Genomic DNA, 22,536 nt, shown 5'->3' on the forward strand with positions numbered 1-22,536 from the left:
AGCAATGCTGGTAGCACATGCAAAGCTGCATCCTGGAGACATTGGTATCTTTATGCTGATACAATCAAGCAGGCACAGATAGAACTGTAAAATGCAGCTGAGGAGAACAAGGAAGTAGATAAAGCATCTGATAAACTCATGCTTAAATATGCCCTCCTAAGGGAAACAGAGCTTTCAGCCCTGACCGAGATGCTGTGGAGGGGTAAGAGATTTTCTTTGTTCTGATTCTCACTGGGCTCTGGAAAGTCACCTGAAAATACCAATAGTCAGTACGTCCTCATGAAAATAAGTCGCAGAGTGCTGTACTGGGCAGCAGCTGTTTTCCTACCAAGGCTTATTTCAATGCCAATGTTTTGCATATACAGTTAGGGAGAACTTCTTGTTCTCAGCAGAGCCCAGATGTTTTAACAGAATGAAGTTACACTGAGAGGAAGAGGTGGTGGGCTTACTTGTTTCTAAGTACCAGTTTCCATGTTGGATTGAAGCACATTCTCAAGAGAATGTAAACAGTGTGGATACAAAAGAGTAAGAAATCAAATTCAGATGTGCTCATACCTATCCAGTATTAAAATGTGTAAAGGCATAATTTATCTGGCAGATGGGGGGACAGGAAGGGAAACAAGAGGTAGGAATACACACAGACACTGCTGTAAAAAACAAAACCTTTGGCTGCACCTGTGAGGAGCATCTTCCTGCCTCAAGCAGTAACTACTGCCAGAGGAAGCCTTGAGAAAACTTTCATGGACAAGCTGACACAACACCCTTTTAGCTAATGTTGAGAAACTGCATATGGATGTTTATCTGGACTTTTGTTCCTTCTTCTCCCTTACAGCGTGACCACAGCCAAATACAGCATCATCTGAGAGCATTATGTAAGAATCCTGCGCTGCCCATGCCCACTGTGTGGGCAGGTAAAGAGCTCACTTGCTGCAATGGTGCCTCTTATGAGTCTACATTCTCTTTTGAATGCCCTAGTTTGGAGTAACTGCATTAAACCACATCCTCTGAGGAACTAAATACCGCTTGACCCGCAAGAAAACCAAACTCTGTAGTAGCTAATCTCACCTGCAGTCTTCCCTGCATGTTATTGCCATGTCTACAACTACTAGTTGGCAGGAAGGCAACTACTGTTATGTCAGAATCAGAGATTATGCCGAGTTGGAGGGGACCCACCAGGATGATTCAGTCCAACCCTCAGCCCTGCACAGGACATCCCCAAGAGCCACACCAGCCCCGCCCGGGACATCCCCAAGAGTCACGCCGTGTGCCTGGGAGCAGCGAGCCTTACTCTCGCAGGCAGAGCCCGCTCGGGGCAGCGGGAGCTGCAGGGCACGTGGGCGGCGGGCGCCCTCCTCCGCCAGGCGCATAAAGGCGGCGGGGCAGGCTGCGGGGCCGGGGCTGCTCCGCCGGAGTCCTGCCCCGTCCGGGCGGCGGCCGAACCCCGCGGCCCATGGAGATCCCCCTCAAGTCCCTCCCCGGCGGGCGGGCCGCCGCCAGCGGGTGAGGGAAGCGGGCCGGGGTGGGCGCGGTGCCGAGCCCTCGGGTCAGCCCGCCCGGCGGGCAGCGGGGTCAGGGCGCTCCTTCGCCGGCGGCTGCGGGCGCGGGGCTCGGGCCGGGCCATCCCGCCGGCCGGGGCCGCGGTAGCACCGGGGGCACGGGGGAGCCGCTCGGGAGGGCGCTGCCGCCGCCGCGGCGAGCAGGGGTCGCGCAGGTGCCGCGGCACGCTGGTGTCTCGGGCTGCCGCACAAGGTAGGTGCCGCCCGCCGCCGGCAGCGGAGCGCTCCGAGTGCGCCCGGCTGCGGCCGCTCCTCCCGCGGCAGCCGAGCGGCTGGCCACCGTGTGAGCCCTGCCGGGAGGGCTTTCCCCTCCGCTTCTGACAGTGAAGCGGTGCCGTCCTCTGGCAGGGTGCTGAGCTTAGTAGAGATCGGGAAGGTGAAGCTGGGTTGCCCAGGCTGACGTGTAGATCGGAACTCAATGATGGCCTTTTTTTCGGTTTTTTTCTCCTTCTCTTGCCCCCTTAGGACCCCGGGGCTCTCGTTAATACCTGTCCAAGATACAGAGCTCAAGTAGATAAATGTTGCTGATACGGAGCTCTGATGGACGCTGCACTAGTGAGTTACTCATTAAAGAAAGTGACTGTGCTCACTTACTAAGCGCACTTTAGCCACTCGATTCAATGGTGCTTTTTCTGCTGGATGAAGAGCTAACTACTACAAGTGTATTTCATGAGTAGGTAGCTGTATATTGTAGTCCTTACAGTTGAAACCTCTTTCTTGAGTGGAATGTTGAGCTCTAAAATGCCTTGCTACAAAACAGCTGAACAAGACTGTCCTAACCAGCTACAGCAATGAAGTGTTGGTTACAGCAGCTGTTAGAACTGAGTGAGTAACAGTTATGATATATGAGACACATGACACATGGATGTGCACCTAAGCATGCATGATACAGTTAGTCTTCATTAACAAAAAATTTAATTGTGTCAGTGCTTCCCAAAACGGACTATGGAAACCCATTGAGTGGTGTTAATTACACAAGTGTGGCCGAATTTAATTGCTTCATTGCTCTGTCTTGAGCTGGGTACTTTGTTTCAATTAGGTTTAGATTATTTGGCTAATGACCATGTGGTAGAATTAGATGGTTTGTTTGAAATATGGTAAGTCACTAGTAATCTCTTGGAGCTTTTAAACTTCTAGTTCTGCTGTTTTGATGTGGTCTATTTGGATGTAATTTCTATCCTAGAAATTAATTAATTCAAAACCAGTTCATTTATTTCACCTGTTGCTCTGTTACCCGTTTCACCTGTTTAAAAAGGAATTCTTTCTTAAATACTGCACCAGAGAATTCCTGTTTTTTTAATTGGAAGACACAGTCCAACAGCGATACAGGCTCGAATCTTCGATCTCTCTCTTAAGCAAAAAAAAGTGCTGCTTTCTTTGACAAATTTCCTGCTCATAATTTCTACAGTTAATTAATAGAGGGGGCTAAAGACCAAGGAAAATAATCTCTAGTCACAAATGACAGTTGTGTAAAGGGGAAAGTGCTGTTATTGATCAATATCAAGTCTTTGGAATAGCTGTAAGGTCTTGATGCACATCTTTGGAGTAAACCATTATGTTTTTCATGGTATGTATTTGAATATTAAAAAAAAAAGTTTATTATAATGTTTGCTGTTTGATTTGTGGGAGTTTTGGCCTGGTTTTGTTTGGTTGTTTTTTATTTTTAAAGATTTGTCACTTCTGATATGCTTTTACTAGAAGCTTAGGGGAAGCATTTTGCTGAAGTCTTGGAGTGGTTCTTAGGTCATACCTTCATGCTCTAAAATGTGACCAGATTTGGCTTAACCCTGTTCTGGTTCCTCTTTCTTTCCCACCTCGTCCTCTCACTTTCACTCTGGGTTAGCTCCTGTTCACTGTGTACCCACACACATCCTCTGCCTGTTGGAGAGAGGCTGGTACAGGGGCAGTGGTGTCTTTGGGTGCCAGTGCAGGACTGAGGCATGTATGTACCTGTTTGCTTAATCAATGCTCACAGCTGTAATTATCACAGCTCTTCTGTCAGGTGTGTTTGCATCTTTGAAAGTTTGTGTATCTTAGATGTTACTGAAGCTAGTCCAGTATGCTTTTATTATAAGTTTAAATAGGGATGCTGCCCACAGTTTCTCTTTCTTGGAAACTTCCCACGTTTTTCCTGCTTCAAAAACCAAAATCATTCTGCCTCTCATCATCTTTATGAAAGATTGATTTAAGGCTGTGTAGGAAAGATTACTTTTGAGCTTTTAATATTAAAATAGAATTTTTGTTGTTTTCACTTCCTCTTCTGAGGAAACACCACAGTGTTGGCTTACTGTCCTTCTTTAACTGAAATTTCTCTTCTTGTTGGACAGCTGGTTCTAGCAAATCAAACAGTTTGAGCTTAAATATCTGTGCACTTCAAACAGGTGAGGACACAAAAAGTAAAAATGAAAAAGTATTTCAAGTATCTGAAAACTTGGAATCGATGCTTTTGGTTTTGAGCCTCAGACAAAATGTTATCCTTTATAAAATTCAGAATATTGGGAACAACATTCTCCGTGGTAAATGAGTGGTATCTGGTGTCAGATATGATACTCTTAACATGTAAAGAGAAAAAAAAATTACACGTGTGTTCTGATCTGTGTGTGAAGTGGGAAAGTTCTGAAAATTTATGACATTGGAAAACAGCACAAGAGAGACACAACGCTTCCTTCCAATGATACACTGAACATAGTCTGGGGTTAAAATGACTGGGAGATGGGGAAAGTTTTTTCAATGTCCCATTCAGCTGAAGAGGAGAACCTTAAGGTGATTTAAAACACAACTGTCCTCTGTTTTTTACATGCCCAAGTATTTAAATAAAAAATGCCTATGAATTTAGCCCTTGAAGCTGCACATTCGTAACAGAAGTGTGTGCAAAACCTGCTCTGGTTTAATCTTTAAGACACCTTTTTCTTCTGCTAGAATTTGGATTATTCAGACAAATATGTTAACAGTTGTGCCTCTTTGTTTCAAATGGATTTTTAAGAGAGTAATAGCAAGTCTACATTTCTTTCTATTACAGACCCCCTTATTTAATGCCTATTAATTATTTGTCTAAATGGTGTGTTTTAATGATCAGATGTGTTTGAATGATTTTAATGATGTGATCACAGGAAAATATTTTTGCATTTCCATAAGATAACCCAAAAACTATTTTGGACCATTTACGTCATGTGGTGATCTGAGGTGATACTGCAATGAGGAAATTGTCTGCCAAAAATATTCGGTTGTTTTCTAATTAATATGTTTTCTGAAGCAGAAATATGATGACTCAGTCAGATTTAGATCTAAAAGAGACTGCTTTGAAAGAGGATTTGAAGTTTTACTTCATGAACCCATGTGAAAAATACAGAGCAAGACGTCAGATACCATGGAAATTGGCTCTGCAGATTTTGAAGATACTTATGGTTACGACACAGGTAATCCTCTGGTTTTACTCTTACAGTAGCAGTGATGTGCAAGTGAAGCAGGTCTGTGCTGCTGGGCCTTTACCATCCCTGGGTACTTCTTACTGGCTGGAACCTCCCACTTCAGTCCATAAAGGAAAAATACTGTCAAAGGTGTTTCAAGGGGGAAGAATAACATAAATTATAAAAGCCTCCTGGAGATTTTTAGAGCGGTGTTTGACCAGACATTTTGCCATTTTTGACATACTTTAAAACAAATTACTCTTCCCACTAAATTCAGCACTGTTTTCAGGCTTGTTGTCACAGTACTGCCTTTTGGTACATTCTTAGATTACAGTTTCACCAGACTATTTCAAAAGTGATATTTCCTGGTATCTAATCAGAAAATTAAAGTTCACTGTGAAGATGCAGTGGTGTCTGATAAAGATGGGGTGGCTGGGCTGCAGGAATTGGATGTGCCTCTTTCTTCTGTCATCAAATAATGCATTTGAAAAGCCGTGTACTGTTTGAGATACTACGTGGAGGCAAAGAAAAGGGTGTTTGTAAACTGCACCGGTATCACAGTGCAGTTGGTTATTTTACAGTCCTCTAACAGTGACTGCATGTGGAGGGAAGCAAAATGGGACACACACACAGGTAGAAATTACATTTTCTGAACCTTTGAAGTGCAAGACAGACATCTGACAGTTTGCAAGAACAGCTAAATATACGTGCTGGGTTGTTCCTCTTCCTTCAAAGACAGGACCATAGATTTTGCATGTGAATGATGACACAAAGCACAACTTCACATGTCTCTGTAAGGGTTCAGTACTGCCACTTGTCTGCCTACTGACTTCCATTTCTGGGGGTATCACTGCACATGAAATTTTTCTGTCTGCTGCCCCAGTCTCCCCCTGTCCTTTGTGAGCAGAAGGGGTGCTCTGCTGCTTGGTCTTCAAAGGCCACAAGATTTTCTGGACTGCTGCTTGAGACTTTTCTTGTCACCCCTTGGTTTTGCTCAGATGTCAGGCACATGGCCATGGCTTGGGGATATCCTCCTGCTACTGTGCCTATGAAGAAGCTCTTGTGGAAAACCAAGCAGTTTCTAGGCTCTGTTTATGTTTTCCTTGGTGGTGGTGGTGGTGGAAATGGGACCATCCAAATGGCAGGGGGAACACAAGTTTTCAGTAGGAACTCTGCTGTTTGCTGTTCCTGCTTGTTATAGCCTCCTCAAGCAGCACCTGGGTCAGGCAGGTGAGGCTTTTTATTGCTCTAATCCTGTGCCATGCCAGAAGTAGGAAAGGTGCAGGAATTTGTCCATGGCAAAGCAGAACATTTCAGAGGTAGCAGGGTGTGCTGTTAAGTTAGCCTGTCTGCCAATTGCATCCTCCAAGGAAGTTTTTGCAAATCCCAGTTGGAGTTGTTGGTCCATGATATGTAAAAGCTGCAAGTGATGTAGCTGTCTGCTCAGTTGCTGCAGTTAGATTCTGTTTTCACTTCCCCTGCATGTGAGAACCTTGGCTTTGGGACTCTTATGCCATTGGTTAATGGGTTCTCTGCTCCTGCCAAAGTTACAGCAACAGGCATCTGTCTGGTTTGTATTTATTGTAATTTAAAGCTGTTTCCAAAATGCTGCTGCTTGAACACTGTTCAAAATTCAGATCAATTTCTTTTTTGTCTCTTGTCAGCTCGTTTTTTTTGGTTTGAGTAACCAGCTGGTGGTCTCATTCAAGGAGGAAAACACTGTTGCTTTTAAACACCTGTTCCTGAAAGGCTATTCTGGAACTGATGAAGATGACTACAGCTGCAGTATATATACACAACAGGATGCTTACGATAGCATTTTTTATGTTATTAATCAGGTAGGCGTGAGTGTGTGTTTATAACTGTGTTAAAGCTGAAGCTACAGCTATAAACTGCTAAGTTTCTGATTTTCTGTTTCCATTCTTGGATTTAATTTTGGTATTTCACTTAATCAGTGTAAATGGAGTGTCTTCAAGTTTGTGTTGTAGCTGAGTTTTTGTCTCTTGGAGATGAATTCAAATCAGAATTTTGCTCAGGTAGTTCTTAATACCAAAATCCAGAAAATTTGAAAATTGGTCATCTTGCATGAACTGGAACCTTGGTTTAGGTCTTACTTTGAAGGCCTATGGGCCTCAATATACCTATGCTGCTTTTAAAAAGCATGTCCTTAACAGCTCTCCTGAATTGCAGCTTTGTAGTGAGGGCTTGAGGCCTCAAAAAGGGGAATATGGTACTTAGGAGCATAGAGGCATTCACCCTGGTTAGGGATGATATTTTAAAGAAGAACCCCTTTACAATTGTCAGAGAAAAGTGAATGAAAATTCTGTAAATGTTTTTGTATTTAACAGTAATACATTTGGAAGTCATGAGATGAAAGACTCTGGAATATGAAATGTCTCTTGTGTTGGGGATGATGATAAACCCAGAAATTACTAACCCTGGATGAATAAAAAGTGGCTTCAAACCACCTTCCATTTCCACTGGCCTTGGCACATGAGCTCTGGCACCTGGATTAAAGCAGTGTTGCCACTGCAGCTGTGCCCAGCAGCATCTGAGAGCTGCAGGGCTGTGAAGGGCCAAACCTCTGTCACTCACCCACTCCTGGGGGCTTGCTGCTCTCCTGGCCTCTCCTGTAAGCTACAGCAGAGCCACCAGCAGATCAAATGTGCTGGACCTAAGACTCTCATTCCTGGCATTTGAAATGAATGGTGAAGTAGTTTTCTCAGTCTTTCTTTGAACTCTCCATATTACCACTGTTTCTGCAATAAACCATGCTTTCTTTTTTTTTTTTTTTTTTTTTTCCCTTCCTTGCTTGCTTTGTTTCACTTTCCTTCTTTTGTAGGCACTAAGGCTGAGGTGAATTCCAGATACAAGACAGTAGAGAAATAATAGCTTTATATCCTCAAGAATGAGCCAGGCATCAGAAAAAGGTCTCTTCATAAAATGTTTGTGTGGTATAAATGTACTCATATCATTTAAGGAGATTTAAATTGTGAAATCTGAGTTCTTTAGTGTCTTGTGGCATTCCTGAGACTTTTATATTACATGTAAGAATTCAAAAAGCATGCTTTCAGGTGAACATTGACTACTACTGCCTTTTTTTTTGTCTGACTTTAGAGAGTGCCTTGTGGGAAGAGCCAATCTAGATGACTCCTAAGCTAAAAGCAAAGCTTTTTTTTTTTTTTTTAATTTTGAGATGGGCAACTAGAAGACACAGGATTTGGTGTTCTGGTTGTGTTCTTGGGTTTTTGAAATGGTTGGGTGGGTGAAGCAGAAGGATATGACATTACAGAAAATAGTAATTGTGCACAGCAAAGCTGGAGTTGTAAAAACCAAATTTTAGCCTCTGTGTAATATGCTACTGGGAATATTTTAGCACTTTGGGGGAAAAAAATCCCAAACAGACCACCAACACAAAAGCCCAAACATACATTTACACTTGGAAGAGTACACAGGTTTCCCTCACTTCTCTGCTGGGTTCAAGCTGAGGTTGCTATTATGAAGCAGCTGCGTGAGGTTGTTACTCTTGTGCTCTGCCCTGTGGCAGAGGCTGTGAGACCAGGATATTCTGCTGCCAGCTCTGAGGCTGTTTGGAGATTTATAAACAGGAATTTTACTTTTGTTGTTTCATAGTGCTGTTTGCAAGTGGCACATGGGTAGCCCAGCACCTCGTGCTGAGCTGTCAGGAGGGCAGAGCCTGGGAGCACACGTGGCTGGGGCAGCAGCTGCTGCATGCAGTGATCTGGAGATGTCCTCGGTGGGATGAGGAGCTGTGACTAAGTGCTGTTTCCACTCACTTGACCTGCCTTAGTCAGATGTGGCTTGCTCTGAGCAGGGTGAGGCCATGCTTTACTCCTGGGCTGGCAGAACTGTGTACTCGAAGTGGCACTGCAAGGCAGGGCTTTGCATAGAAGTGTGTTAGTTTCTGGTGCAGCTCCAGTTCTGGACATGCAGTGTGTGGTTGTTACTGACTGGTGGGATGTTGTACCTCACAAGATGGGCTAGGGGCCACAATGCCCCTAGGAAGGGGGAAATGGGATGACAATGAATGATGCATAATAAAGAAATCCAGGCTAAACAGGAAAACAGACTAATCTTTATCAAAGCCAGTTGAACAAATTTTTAAGTATTTAGGAAACCTTGCCTGATTTTCCATGTTTATTTACTTCAGGCCTCCAAGAAAGCTAAATGCTTTCTTGAGAGCAGACCACTGCTGTATGCTGCCCTGAGCTCTTTTGCTAGATCAGGTAATGACAAAAACTAAGGAATTGCTATGTGTTCATGCCTTCTTCCCCAAAAGGCCGTGGGTCTGTCTGGCTTCTCTTGGACAGTGTCAGCTCTTGGGAAACTGAGCTGGCAGGCAGCTGCCTTCATGGTTAGTCATTGATCTCCTGTCCTTCATGCTTAGTGCACTGATCGCTGTTGGGCAGGCAAGGGCCACCAGAAGGGCTGTGCCCTGGGGGCTTGCCTCACTTGTGCAGGAATGGAAGGTGTGACTCCAGGGATCAGAGGGTGTTTCTTGCTTCCAGTGGACACCAAGGCTGGAAAGCAAGTCTGGAGGGGACTGGGCTGGGATGTAGTTCTCAGTGTTGCTCAGGGACAATGTTTGGACAATGCTTGGTTTGGCACAGCTTTATTTGCTCCCACTTTTAGTCCTTGTTTTCAAATGTATCTTGCAAATGAAGAAGGTGACTTGTGCTGTATTTTGGAGTAAGTGGCAAAGGAAAGTGCCTTCTCACAGGCATGTTTTCAGCTGCTTCTGTGCTTGTGTAAAGTGGGCAGGTTAAGTTACTTTTGGAGGCTGCTCGAGCTCTGTGTGTTCCCTGGTTGCTGGTTTTACAGTGAATGCATGGCTTCCCTCTTCTGTAGTCACACGGGGAGCTGCTTTGGGCTTGATCTTGGTGTGGATTTGATAAGAACCGTGACTTGGATCACGTGTACAACGATGGAGTTTCAGGTGGTGTGAAAACTGTCACTTTCAGGAGGTGAAGATATCCCTGGGGGTGTGTGGTTAGCAGCAATGCTGCCCTGAAGTCTGTGCCAGGCTTCTAATGAACAGCTCTCTGACTCGTGGGTGATCATCTGCAGGCAGCCCAGAAGGCACAGGGCTGGTCACTGTGTCACCAGGATGCTGATCACTACTAATTAGTGGCCAGCAGCCCTCTTGTCTGTAAATTGACTGGGAAACTTTTATGTAAAAGTAAAGATTTTTTTTTTTTTTTAATTTAAAAACCTGTATTGATACATATAACTTTGAAGTTTCAGTTTCCTATCTAATGCAAAAAAAATTGTTTTCTCTAACTTCTACTTCTGTTTCTGTTTTTAAACTAGTACAGGCACTTAAAGAACATATCTCTGGGGACACTTGGTTATGAACATGAAGAATCAGGCTTAAAAATCTGTAAACAACAGTACAAGAGAGGCACAATGCTTCCTTCCAATGATACACTGAACATAGATGTTTCTATTGAAACAGGTACAGTACTGTTGTACTTAAAATGTCTTGCTGTGGAGTACTTGAATTCTAGTTCTAAAGCTAGATAGCTTTTTGTGTGGCAATGACAGGAACATTACCATGCTTCTTGCCTATTTCCCTCTTGGTTTTTAGCACCTGTCTAGAAAAGACAGCTGTGATTATAAGAGGTTCTCTTCAACCACCTACAAATCTTTGTAGTTGATGGTGAGGTGGTGTTTTGTTGTTCTTTTAAACACATCTCTTCCCCCTCTGTGCAGGAGGTTCAAATAGGGAATTCTGGATGCTGGTCAGTCTGTGCCTTCCATGGGTGGGTGCCCTTAGTGCCTCTCAGAGCTGAGCCCTGGCTGCTAGCTGCTCATGAGTTGGTACACACACCTGCTTCTGACCCCACTAGCTGGGCCTCTGAATAGGTTTGCTCAAAATTAATGTTTTGCCTGATTAGGACTTGCTATACACACTGATCATCTCAGTTTAATGGTACTTTTGACGTGAAGTTTTTATGATAACATATTTTCCTCTTGTCTTTCAGAATGTATCCTTCTAAAGCCAAAGGAACTAACTGGTAAGAAGGCAGAACTGAAGCTGAATTCTTCTTTTTTCAATCTTGAATTTTACAGGTAAAATGATGGGTTTTTAAAAATTATTCCAACTTGTCCTTTCATATTAATATGGTGGATTCTGATTTGTGCAGTTTGTGTATATTTCTGTGATATTTAAATATATTTGTACACTTTTTCAAATATCCAGGCTTATACAGGTTGAAATCTCCTTCAAGCTGAAAGGCATTGCTCTTCAGACAATCCATGCCCGTGAATTACCTGACTGCTATGCATTTCAAAATACTGTAAGTGAAAATGAGCTGTGGCACTTCCAGCCCTGTCTATGAGAGCTTAGGTTAAGGTGTAGGTGTGATCCTCGTATCTGGCCTGCAGGAGAAGCACAGTTGGGCATGTCCTGGCCCTTACCCCTCCTTCCCAAAGGCTGCTGAAATGGTGTTGCCGTGGGACAGTGTTGCTTTGTAACATATTCCAGTTGGTAACTTTGTAACCTGAGAAAGGGATAAGGAGTTGTTCTTCATCTAAAGACTAAGTGTGAAGTTTGGCCTCTTGGAATACTGCTCATAAGGCAATACATGTCCTTTACATCATCATTTATGGTGACAACTTTCTTAAAACCTATCTGATCGACAATATTAATACATGTTGTGTCCAAGGCACTTAGCAGGATTTATTTTTTCTGGAATGCGATCTTGCTACTCCTGTTTCTGATGTAGCTCTGTATTTTCAGATAACTTTCAATAATAGAGCTCACAGTGGAAAAATCAAGGTCTATCTTGATAGTGACACTGACATTCAGGAATGCAAAGACTGGCACATATTTAACTCGGGTAAGTATGGTGCATGTGTGTCTGCAGAACAGCAGTTATGGTCTCCCTTTGCTTTCCCTGGTCTGTAGCAGTCTGTCCAGCAAGGCATTTCCAGCCTGTCCATCCCCCTGCCTGTAAAACAATGCAACTTGCCTAATGCAATTCATTGCCTCTTGCTAATCAAGAGCTGGGAAATAATTGCTTTTGTGAGGGTGATGTGAGATGACGTGATCATCTCCGCATACCGGTGTGTGTTAGCAGTGAGCTCCACCTCAAGTGAGCAAGGAGGAGGAATGTTTCTTCCATAGATGTTTAATTGCTGTGCTGCTCTGAGATAACTCAATTTAATCCACTAACACTGGATAAATTTCCAACTGAAGCCTCCTACAGCTTTCAATTTTGTTTTCTTCTAACCGATTGAAGGATACTATTTCTGAAAATTTGGTTTTTTGTGTTGGCTGCTTTTTTTTTTTTTTTTTTTTTTTTGCCACTGCTGGTAGATAAAATGATGTGTATGAACAAAGGCTGGCATCTGCCATGTATTTTTAGTGTTAAGGCTTGGTCTGACAGCTCAGGAACATGCACTAAAGGGCCCTTAAAGAAACAGTGGCTGTAACAGACTATGCAACTGCTTCTCCCATGTGCTGACTTGCTGTAAAGGACTGTAATGGAACAATATTTTTTGGTGTGCTATATATATCTTGATTAATAAATATGTCGAGTGGCCTGCCTTTTGCCTCAGCAAAGCCAGGTTTTCTCTGGTAATGCCGTGTTGTACCGACATTAAAGTGGTAATTTATCAAATATTCTTAATAACCTCAGAGTACCTTGGCTTGCATCTCTGTCCAGTAATTTCTTGTGGTTGTCTTTCAACTACCTGTTCCTGAGTAGTTTATTTTGTGTCTAATTACCAGCTGAGGGAGCATGCATAATTCAGTAATAAAGGTGAGCTGAAGGGCTATTGCAACAATTAAAAATGAGTGTTGGCCTCTTTCATTTAGTTAAAAATGTATGCTATGGAAAAGATAGGGACTATTAATGTGAGGAAGCAAAGGAAGACACCTAATTTGCATTCACATGATGGCTTTTAAATTTGTGGATGAAAAGAAAACATGAAAAGAAAGTCCAACAAGTTTCTTATTGCAGACTAAGATGGGAATTTTTTTTACATTTAATGGTGTTGATACAGACCAAATCTGCATTTCTTTTGCCTCATGTAGTTGTAACACTGTGGAAGCACAGATGGACAGGTGAAAAGGAGGATACCTGTATTAACGTACACATTTTTGGGTTTATTTTGAAGAACTTGAACATATTTTTCATTCTTGTGGCCCAGTCTCCATGACTGCCTTGATATCATTCTCTGCTGAGCTGTGTTCAAGATATGCTTGCAGGAAGAATACAGCTTGTAACCCATCTGCTTATGGGGTGAGAGTATTTGAGCATGAATTGTTACAAAATGTCACATAACTTGCATTAAAAGAGATGTGGAAAGACTGACCTTACTTTATTTCCTTGGCTCTTTACAGTTCTCCAGAAAAACACTCAGTATATTCTAGTTTTTGATGGATTTGTCATATTAAGTTGCTTGGCTTCTCTCATCCTCTGCACACGGTCCATTGTTCTTGCCTGGAGACTACAAAAGGTAAGCACAGTGCTCACGACCTTAAGTGCTCAAGATCTTTGGTCTCTGCTGTCTTTGCTGCTGGTCTCGTGAAGGGGTACCTTTTGAAACGTGGAGTGTTAAAGTGAGAAATCTGTTGCAAGATGTCCCTCTTACTGTAATCTAGAAAGGATATGTAGGTATCTTGGTGGACAATTGCTAAATGTGAATGGATTTTATTTCTGTTTGGGTACTGCTGTAATTTGAAATATTTTGTTGTATCTCTCAATGGGCAAAAGGAGACTTCTGCTGCTGCCCCCCCTCACCCAGGATTTTAGACAAAATTACTTCTGAGTCTTTGTGCTGCAAGCAGGTGTCCTGCACCTCCAAATCACAAATCTTTCTTCCCTGGCTTCAGAGTAGAATTTCCATAGAGGTCTAGTCATAAATTAATGCCTTAATGAACATCCCTCAAAGCCAGCTCTAACCAGAGAAAATGTAAAGCACAGCACATAGTCTAATTCTGGCTGGGTTGTTGTTGTTGGTTTTTTTTTTTTTTTTTTTTTTTTTTTTTTTTTTTTTTTTTTTTTTGTAAGCATGTGGCTCATGAGACTTAGAAGAAGAGTCCAGGGTAGGTAGGCTATGAAAACACAAATACTTGTTTATCTAGCTCAATATATCTTTTCTGTAGCTTGGAAACAAGACCAAGAGTCAAGAGTACATGATTCAACAGAGGCACTGTCAAACTGCTCTCAGGAATAGGCACTTCACATTTGTTCCTGAGCAAAAAGAGCAAGTGAAAGCAGATGGGCTGTGCTGGGCATAGAGGTGATATTGTTTGCTCTATTGGAAATGAGAGCTCTTGCCCTGTAGCTGCATTTAAGTTCTTTTTCACTTCTTTAGTTGGGTGGCCTTGCTCTGTTATAGGTGGATAGAACCTATGGTAAAGGGAATAACAGGCTATAGTTAGGTTATGAAACCAAGTGTTTTGTGGAAAGTTCATTTTCCCTGGCCTAAATCCATCTTAATTTTTTTCCTATTTATTTCTGTTGCTATTGAGAATTAGCTTTAAACTACTATTCCAGTGAATACTATAGGAGAAGGGGTTGTGTGAAACTTGGACATTGCCACGTTTTTCATCCCAGGGGACCTGTAACTAAACATCTAAATGCTTGTCAATAGAGGTTTGTGAATTTCTTCTTGGAGAAATACAAGCGCCGTGTCTGTTACGCTGATCGCCTGGAGTTCCTGAATGGGTGGTATGTCCTGGTAATTATCAGTGACGTGATGACAATCATTGGGTCAATCCTAAAAATGGAAATAAAAGCCAAGGTAAGAATTTCATACTTCAGCTGAAATACTAATCTTGCTACAACCATGTGTAATGTGCTTTAATTTGGGGACAGGGGGAAGTGAGCTATAATAGTCAATAGCCATCTGTTTGCTTATTTTAGTCCATTTCCTCGTTTATCTAATAACTACTTTCAGTCACTCTTCCCCAAAGTCTTTCAGTAAGACCATGAAAGCTATTTAAACATCTTATTTCCAGAATACTAAGACCCCTAATCCCTGGTATTGGCATCTGTAGGTAGACAGTTCCTAACAGAAAGACCCAACAATTTGAGTGGTTCTTTCTGTAAGAAGTAGCACGTACAGGACTGGGAAACCACAAGTCATCCCCTTGAATGAAACAGGGGTCTTGATGGCTTGTGTGACATGGCTGTCACAGCTTGCTTTCCTGGCAAGCATAGGTACAGACAGTGTGACCTGCTCATCCCTGACCTCCCTGCCTGGGCCTGCTGAAATCAATGTGCTTTGTCCAGCTGGCAGCCCTTCAGGAGGCTTTTGGGGTTGTTTTTTCTTTTTTTTCTTTATTCTATTTTATCTTCAATAGCTGTGTGTCAACAGTTCATGTGTTCACAAAACTTTGTATTCTGGGAAAAACAGAGTAGGTAGTGTGCTGCTCCTGCTTCACCTGTACTGAGGCTCAAAGGGCAGATCCCAGAGTGGCCTTCAGAGGAAGCACTTGGGAATCACTGGCTGTAGGTTGAAGTGGGGATTGAGGGTAGGAAAACTTGAGCTAGATGGCTCTCTTGTGCTTACTGTAACCAGTTCTAGCCTTCTAAAGTAAAGTGCAAGTAGATTCTGTTGTAGTAAAAACAATGCTCAGGTTCTGAACTGCTGGCAGAGAACCTGTTCAGAGATGTAAATGCACAGAAAGGCCTGTAGTCCCAAGGGTCACTTTTCATGTAAATGATAGCTCATGTTTTTTAAATAGTGAACAAGAGCTTCTTTGCCTAATAGCAATTAGTAACCTTCTTTTTAAACAAAAATTTTGAATTATTCAATCTAATTTTGAAACTGTGTTGCAGCCAAACAAAGGGCTTTTTTTCTCCCAGACTTTGCACTTCATGAAAAATTTCAAGAATATCAGCATAGGTGTACTTCCATTTGCAGCACTGTTGTGTTTGAATGATCTCAGTAAATAACTGCAGTTCACATTGATCTGATTTTTGTGATGTAGCAACAGGCTTTCAGTATTAGACTGCCCTGCTTTGTTTGTTTGAACTGCTGGAACTTGAATAGCTGTCAAGCTGACATATCTACTGCTTTGTAACTTGACCACCTGCTCTGTTTGGATCCCTCAGAACCTCACAAGTTATGATGTCTGCAGCATTTTACTTGGAACATCAACTTTGTTTGTCTGGGTTGGAGTCATCCGATACCTGGGATATTTTCAAACCTACAATGTAAGGAGAGAATCAAATGTCTAACAGTTAAAGCATATCTATATATACATATGCATGTCACTTTTTTTCCAGATCTCTCTCTAATTTTTTTGCTTTTCCCCCCTTCTTCTTTGCTGCACTTTGACTTGTAGGTGCTCATCTTAACTATGCAGGCATCACTGCCGAAAGTGCTAAGGTTTTGTTGTTGTGCTGGGATGATCTATCTTGGCTATACTTTCTGTGGTTGGATTGTCCTGGGACCTTATCATGAGAAGGTACATCAGCAATATCTCTCCTTTTGTGGTGTAATGATGGGAATATCTGTGTGTGTGTGTATAGCTCCTAACCAAACCAACAGAAATGTGTCTTAAATGAAAATGTCTGTTTAAAAGCTGTAATGTGAACATGGGAGTGTTTCTCATTCCATCTGTACCTCCTTCTACCTGCTTCTTTTAACAAAACAACTATTCTTGCTTTTACTGTGTGCTCGAAGTCAGCACAGTGATCTCCAGCACCAGGCTGTTTGTGCTGAGGGGATGGTTTGCCCAGGCCACGTGCATTGGTCTGCCTCTTCTGCCCTCTTCTGGCAATCTCACTTCAGCTGGGTTAAAGAGGCACTAAATAGTTCCCTGTACATTTTTTTTTTTTTAATTTCTTTGGCTCTGGCCTTGTTTTTCCACGTCTTTTCCGTGCCATGTAACTTCAGCTCCTAAATTGTGACTCATAAAGGGATGGATGAATGCCTGTCTTGTTTGTTGCTTCCTGTGTGGGGGTGTGTTGTGGGTTTGTTTGTTTGTTTTCTTAAGGTTAGTATCAAAGTGTGTGCCTGGTATGTCTTGTCTGAAACCTGGGTGCAGGAGTAATTCTAGGCGCTTTGTATATTCTAGAACACAAGCCAAAACAACCCTAAAGCTTGTTTGCTTTTCCTCTTGGCTCTATGTGACAGTTTGAACAGAGGCAGACTCCTGTCATGGCAAATTCTAAATGTCCTTTAATGACTAACAAATGTCTGAGTTCTCATTCCTCATCTCTGGGTGCACACAGTGTGTCTGTAACAGAGACATGCTGCAGAGCTTGATTCAGCTTCCTCTGCCCCCAGAGCTTGCATTGCTCTAACTCACTGTAATTCTCTCCTTTGAGCAATGCAGGTATTCAGTCTGCACGTTCCCAGCTGATGACAATCCATTTCTCTGGGGGATGCTGGATGCAGTGAGATCTTTTGCCACATTAGAGGCTCAGTTGTTTATAACATTATAAGGCACAGCATAATTACTGTTGTAACTTCCCTGCAACAAGTACGTTATCTGACCCAAAGGAAGGACAGTCAACAACATGCTTATCTATGAAAATGTTACCTCTTGCCTAAATATCATGTATCAATGTCAAGGAAAGCAGCTGGAGCTGTGGAGGATTCCTGTTTCTGCCAGTTCCCCAGTGTCCCACAGGAAGGCAATGTGGCACTGTGCAAGGCAGGCCAGCCCAGGGCTGGCTGCCCAGGGCTCTCCAGCCACCGAGCCATGCTGGGAAGAGATGGGAGGAGTCCTCCCAGAGGGGAACAAACACGGGAGAGCTCCTTATGCTCAAAAATACAGAAATACACCCTCTACTATAGTCAGAGAGAGGGAGTGGGTGTCCTGAATTTTGTGCTATGTCAGTGCAGGTGCTTCCAGGTGAGCAGTCCCTTAGCAGGTCTGTCTTTGTGTTGGTGCATCAAAACTTGAGTTGCTCAAAAATTACCTGTGCCATGCCTCCTTTCTTCTTGGATAATGTACTGCTGAGTTTCACAATGGCTTTAAAATTCAATTCAAAAAATAATAATAAAATAAGCCATAGAAGTAAACCAGATCTGCTGTTCCTGTGCACTAATATGTTCACCTTACAGGCATATACCTCTTAATATCTTGTTTTCATTATGGGGCCACAATTGTGTTAGTTCATTGATAATGCACAATATTTTAATGTGGATATTAATTAATATTGTCCAATAAATTATAGTTAAGAAATCCAGTTATTTGGAAGGGCAGAGCAAAATGGGAAGTGGGCTTACCTAGTAGATAAAAAAGGTTTTAGCCTCAGGACGCATTCCAGTTTGGGGAAATGGAGTTTGGTGTTTCAGAGACTATCCTTGAAATTAAACCATGGTTTTTGTACAGGGTGTGCTCCAGTAGCTTCATAATAAAGCTATAGCTTGTACTTACAGCTCATAGAGGGCTTTCTGAGTGACAGATTGTTAATTCAGTTTAGACCATTTGAGTTCTGAAGGCTATGTGCTGACTCGAGCCCCTTAACACAGTATTGATTTATTACCCATACTGCAGTAATGCTGCAGAGTGGGGAAGCCAGAGAATTTGGATTGTGCTTCCAGCATACTACCACTAATTTACTGCATAGATTCTGTGAAATCACTTCAGCTGTGCTTTGGGAAATGGAATGATACTTTTCTGCAGGTCTACAATTGCTTATAATTCAGTAGCTTTCTGTGGTGGTCAGTTATTGACTGTTCTGCCTGTTGAACATCACAAGTTTAATTTCTTGATAATAAATATTCTTATGTCTGATCTCAACACATCATGCTTAGTCAAGATGATAGTTCTACATGTTTGTATTACTGATGTATATTTTGGCCTGAATGTACAGGAAAGTCTGGTAATATTTAATTGCCTGAGTTGGCTTTTTTGTCTGCTTTGAGTAAAACTCAATCTTTGAGTCTTGATTGATCTTCACATTCTGCTAATAATTTGTACTCATTTTCTAGTTTGAAGATCTGAACACAGTGGCTGAATGTCTTTTTTCTTTGGTCAATGGTGATGATATGTTTGCAACATTTGCTCAAATCCAACAGAAGAGTTCCCTGGTGTGGATGTTCAGCCGATTATATCTGTACTCCTTCATTAGTCTGTTTATATACATGATCCTCAGCCTTTTTATTGCACTCATTACTGACTCCTATGACACCATAAAGGTAAAGCGTTTGTTTTCTGTTACACTTCTATTCAGTTTTGCATTCATTCTGGTTAATTGCTCAACACCATACCATCTACTATTGCTTCTGATGTGTGATGAGATTATTAAAATATTTTCATTTAGTCTGTGGCAAAATTGGAAGGGTGGCTGGGTTTGCTGACATCTCAGAGATATGTCTTTGGCAGGAGTTTGGAAAGGTTCAAGCAGATAACTCTGAAATCATTTATGTGTCCAGGCCTCCTTAATGTGCTGCTTAGAAATGTGTGGTTAAAAGGAAATGTCTTCTGAGAGGTGCACTACTTCTCATTCAAGTTAAAACTGTGCCATCCATTTCCAGTATGGACTGTCTGCAAGCGAACCTGAGTTTTCAGTAATTGCCTTCTGTTCTTGACCTCAAGTGCTCTCTGCCCTTTGTGTTCCTGGTAGCCTCAGTGACCAGTGGGAAGGCAATGTGGATCACACCCTTCAGGTCTCATCTCTTTCTTGTCTTGGTGTCAGATACAGACCAGCAAAATAAAGCTGGTCTGACATGAACTGCAACTTCCAGACCAAGCAAGAGCTTCACTTTTGAAGCACCTCAAAACATAACTTAATTGTCTGTGCTTCTTACTTTACTGGATGGTCTGATCTGCAAAATGGTATTTTACTGACTCTGCCTTCAGAGCATTTTACACAGATCAATTGGGAGCTGTTTCAGTATGCTGAACTTGTTTTTTTCCATAGCATTTCTTCAGCATGGCAATATTGAATATACACACCGGAACCCTTCAAATCCAGAATTAGAGGTTTTAGGGAAAAGGAGCCCAGGGCACTTGCAGTGACTACAGCAGCTCACTCTGAACAAGGGAGAATCAATACCATTATGGCCTGAGATCACTTGCTTAGCCTTGAGGGCAACAAAAAAACATAAGAGAATCTGTGAACAGTGTGAATTTTCTGTGACGTACATTGTTGGTGGAACAAAGCAAGCTATGTAGTGTTTCTAGGATGGAAATGGGTTCTTTTCTTCCTACAGCAATATTGAATTACTGAACCAAATAATCTGGTTTAACTGTCACACTCTAGAGGAAATTTTAGAATGTTTCATGCCCAATAACTTCTCGTGTGTTGCAAATGAAATGCTTTTTCTTTCAGAAATACCAACAAAGTGGTTTTCCAGCAACAGACTTACATGAATTTCTAAAAGACAATAGCAGTGCTGGCTACAGAAAAGACAGAACTTCTTTTCCATTCATCTGCTGCTGCAGGAGGTCAGTAGGGTGTTTTTAGTGAGTGTTTTCCTGAGATGTACAACAGTTAGCTTCTCACTGCAAAATGCTGCTTCATGAATGCTGGAGTATCCAGAATTCAGCCTGTTAACATTTGGATGTTGTTGTTCCTCTTTTACTTCATGTTAGATCTTTAGTCAGCTAATGATGCAAAGGCAGCAGTTCTGAGCTTAAACACGTTTTAACTGTTATACTCTTATGAAAATTGCTATGCAGAAGCTGATGAGAGGACTGTGAAGTACAGCATGAAACTACCAAGGGTTCTAGAGCAAAACAAACATTTGCTTCAAGTTGTCTGTTTCTAAAAAGCTTTGCTACTAAGCTTGGAGTAGTAGCAGAAAGTGAGAGGGTGATTCAGCCAGAGGTTGGTGCTTAATCCCAAAACGATGCCGTGTCTGAGGCAAACTGTTTGAATATCAGAATATTGGTACCAGAATAATGCCAGAATATTGGGAACACACTGGTAAATGTCTTCTTGTAGGCATTGTGGCAGTGGTCCTCTTTAAGGACAAATGTCTCATCTGGTACTTGCTGATCTGAAAGATTATTCTTTGAATTCTGTTTCTGAGGCAACATAACACACCTCTGGAGCCCTGTTAGAGACAGGAGGGACCTTGTCACTGTCCCTGGACAGTCCAGGATAATCCATTCATGTGCACAGAATGGCTGTGGGCACTGTGCAAAGAAGCCAGGCTATGGGAGAAGGACCAAAATGTGAACACTTAATCACAACTGGTGTAACAAATCCCCTTTTACCAGCAGAATAGTTGTCCACTTACATACTGATGCTTTTGTGAAATGCATTTTTATACTTTTGGTGTACCCTGGCAGAAGGGGACCCTATAGCCAAAAAAGGAACATGAGAGATGATCAGGGGCAGGTATCCCAGTGACTGCTGGGGGCACATGAAAACTAACTGTTAACAAGAATTCCAGACAGGCCTAGCTTCAGGTTTCACATGCAAGTCACTGTGTGGAATAAGAGATTTGTGTGCCTGAGCATAATAAATATACACCATAATATGCTGTGCAGTACTGAGGGCACAAGCCTGGTGGTTGGAGTGAAAATCTAGAACTTTTGCTGCTGTAGCAGGTTTTGCATCATTGTCCAGTGCAGGAGTTGGAGTTGTATGTGGAAATGAGAGCAGAGAACAGGAGGATCAAAACTGAGCTCATATGGGTAGATGCTTCCTATTGCGTTTCTTGCTGATTGGAGAATTGTGATTTTTTTTTTTTTTTTTTTTGCAGACAACAGAGTGATGACAACTTGATACTTATTAATTGATGACTGCACATTGAAATTCACTACTGATATATGCAAAGAAAGCATAGTGGTATGGAGAAGGATAATTCTCCAAATTACAGTGAAACCTGCCATCTGGATCTGCCTCATAAACAGACTTGTCTTAGCTAATTAAGGTTTTGGGGGAACAAAAGCTATTCATGTGACAGCAGCTGGCTGACCAACAGGAGACCCAGAAGCTGTGTCTGGAGAAGAGCTGTGAAGAATTCTGTATTCTTGCCTCAAGTTCTGTTATGTTAGAGAAGACTGATCCTTGAGCATTGTCTGTGGAAACTCTGTTTGCTAATGACATTGAGGAGGAAGGAAAATGGCCTTGAATCAACTGTTGTTGTTAATAAGAAAAAGAATTACATGAAAATAATTTTTTAAGAAATAATCCTGTGTTTAAAAGTATTAAATAAAAAGAAGTCAAGAAGGGAGGAGTTTGTCATGTAACTTGATGCATTCAGCCTGTGATTTCTACTTGGCACATTTATTTGAATTAAATTTATGTAAAACTAAAAAGCTGCAGAAAAGTAATTGTTGTTTTCCCTCTTGTATATCATTTTAACACAAAACACTTATAGGGCACAGTCTTTTCTTTAACAGCTTTACTAAAAAGCACTTTGTTATCCTTTTTTCTTTTTTGGCTGTCTTTTCTATTTTACCCACAAAATTGATTTATACTGTGTCCCAGTTAAACTTACTCCTTTTGCTATAGTTAAATACTTCTTTACAGGGTTGAAAACTTTCATGGTAAGCATTATCTGAAGGCTCCTGGAAAGATTATTTTTTGGGGGGTATAGTATTGTATTGTTGTATTGTCATAATCCAGAGGACAAATTCAGGCAAAAACAGTGCCATGGAATTTTACTTTTATTTCAAG

The 22,536-nt window shown here is 41.9% G+C and overlaps 1 protein-coding gene across 2 annotated transcripts; it reads left to right on the top strand.

Moving 5' to 3' along the window:
- The first annotated feature begins 1,393 nt into the window (after positions 1-1,393).
- On the top strand, positions 1,394-22,106 carry MCOLN2 (mucolipin TRP cation channel 2). Of its 2 annotated transcripts, none has more exons than XM_053984949.1 (14): positions 1,394-1,500; positions 4,813-4,972; positions 6,628-6,801; positions 10,295-10,439; positions 10,969-11,056; positions 11,187-11,283; positions 11,727-11,826; positions 13,335-13,450; positions 14,591-14,740; positions 16,057-16,158; positions 16,290-16,412; positions 18,893-19,099; positions 20,236-20,351; positions 21,617-22,106. In XM_053984949.1, the coding sequence occupies exons 1-14, from the start codon at positions 1,451-1,453 to the stop codon at positions 21,651-21,653; spliced, it is 1,665 nt and encodes a 554-aa protein (XP_053840924.1). In that variant the 5' UTR covers positions 1,394-1,450; the 3' UTR covers positions 21,654-22,106. The 2 variants fall into 2 exon arrangements, with proteins under 2 accessions (XP_053840924.1, XP_053840926.1); XM_053984951.1 differs by lacking the exon at positions 1,394-1,500 and adding an exon at positions 1,713-1,749.
- The last annotated feature ends 430 nt before the right edge of the window (positions 22,107-22,536 follow it).

The sequence above is a fragment of the Vidua macroura genome, chromosome 9 (assembly GCF_024509145.1).
Source record: "Vidua macroura isolate BioBank_ID:100142 chromosome 9, ASM2450914v1, whole genome shotgun sequence".
NCBI lineage: Eukaryota > Metazoa > Chordata > Aves > Passeriformes > Viduidae > Vidua > Vidua macroura.

Excerpts from the sequence above, each read along its gene's own strand:
- MCOLN2 (XM_053984949.1), top strand. The coding sequence starts at position 1,451 with ATGGAGATCCCCCTCAAGTCCCTCCCCGGCGGGCGGGCCGCCGCCAGC. Across the intron at positions 11,284-11,726 it reads GCTATGCATTTCAAAATACT|ATAACTTTCAATAATAGAGC; the intron begins GTAAGTGAAAAT and ends CTGTATTTTCAG. Across the intron at positions 13,451-14,590 it reads TTGCCTGGAGACTACAAAAG|AGGTTTGTGAATTTCTTCTT; the intron begins GTAAGCACAGTG and ends GCTTGTCAATAG.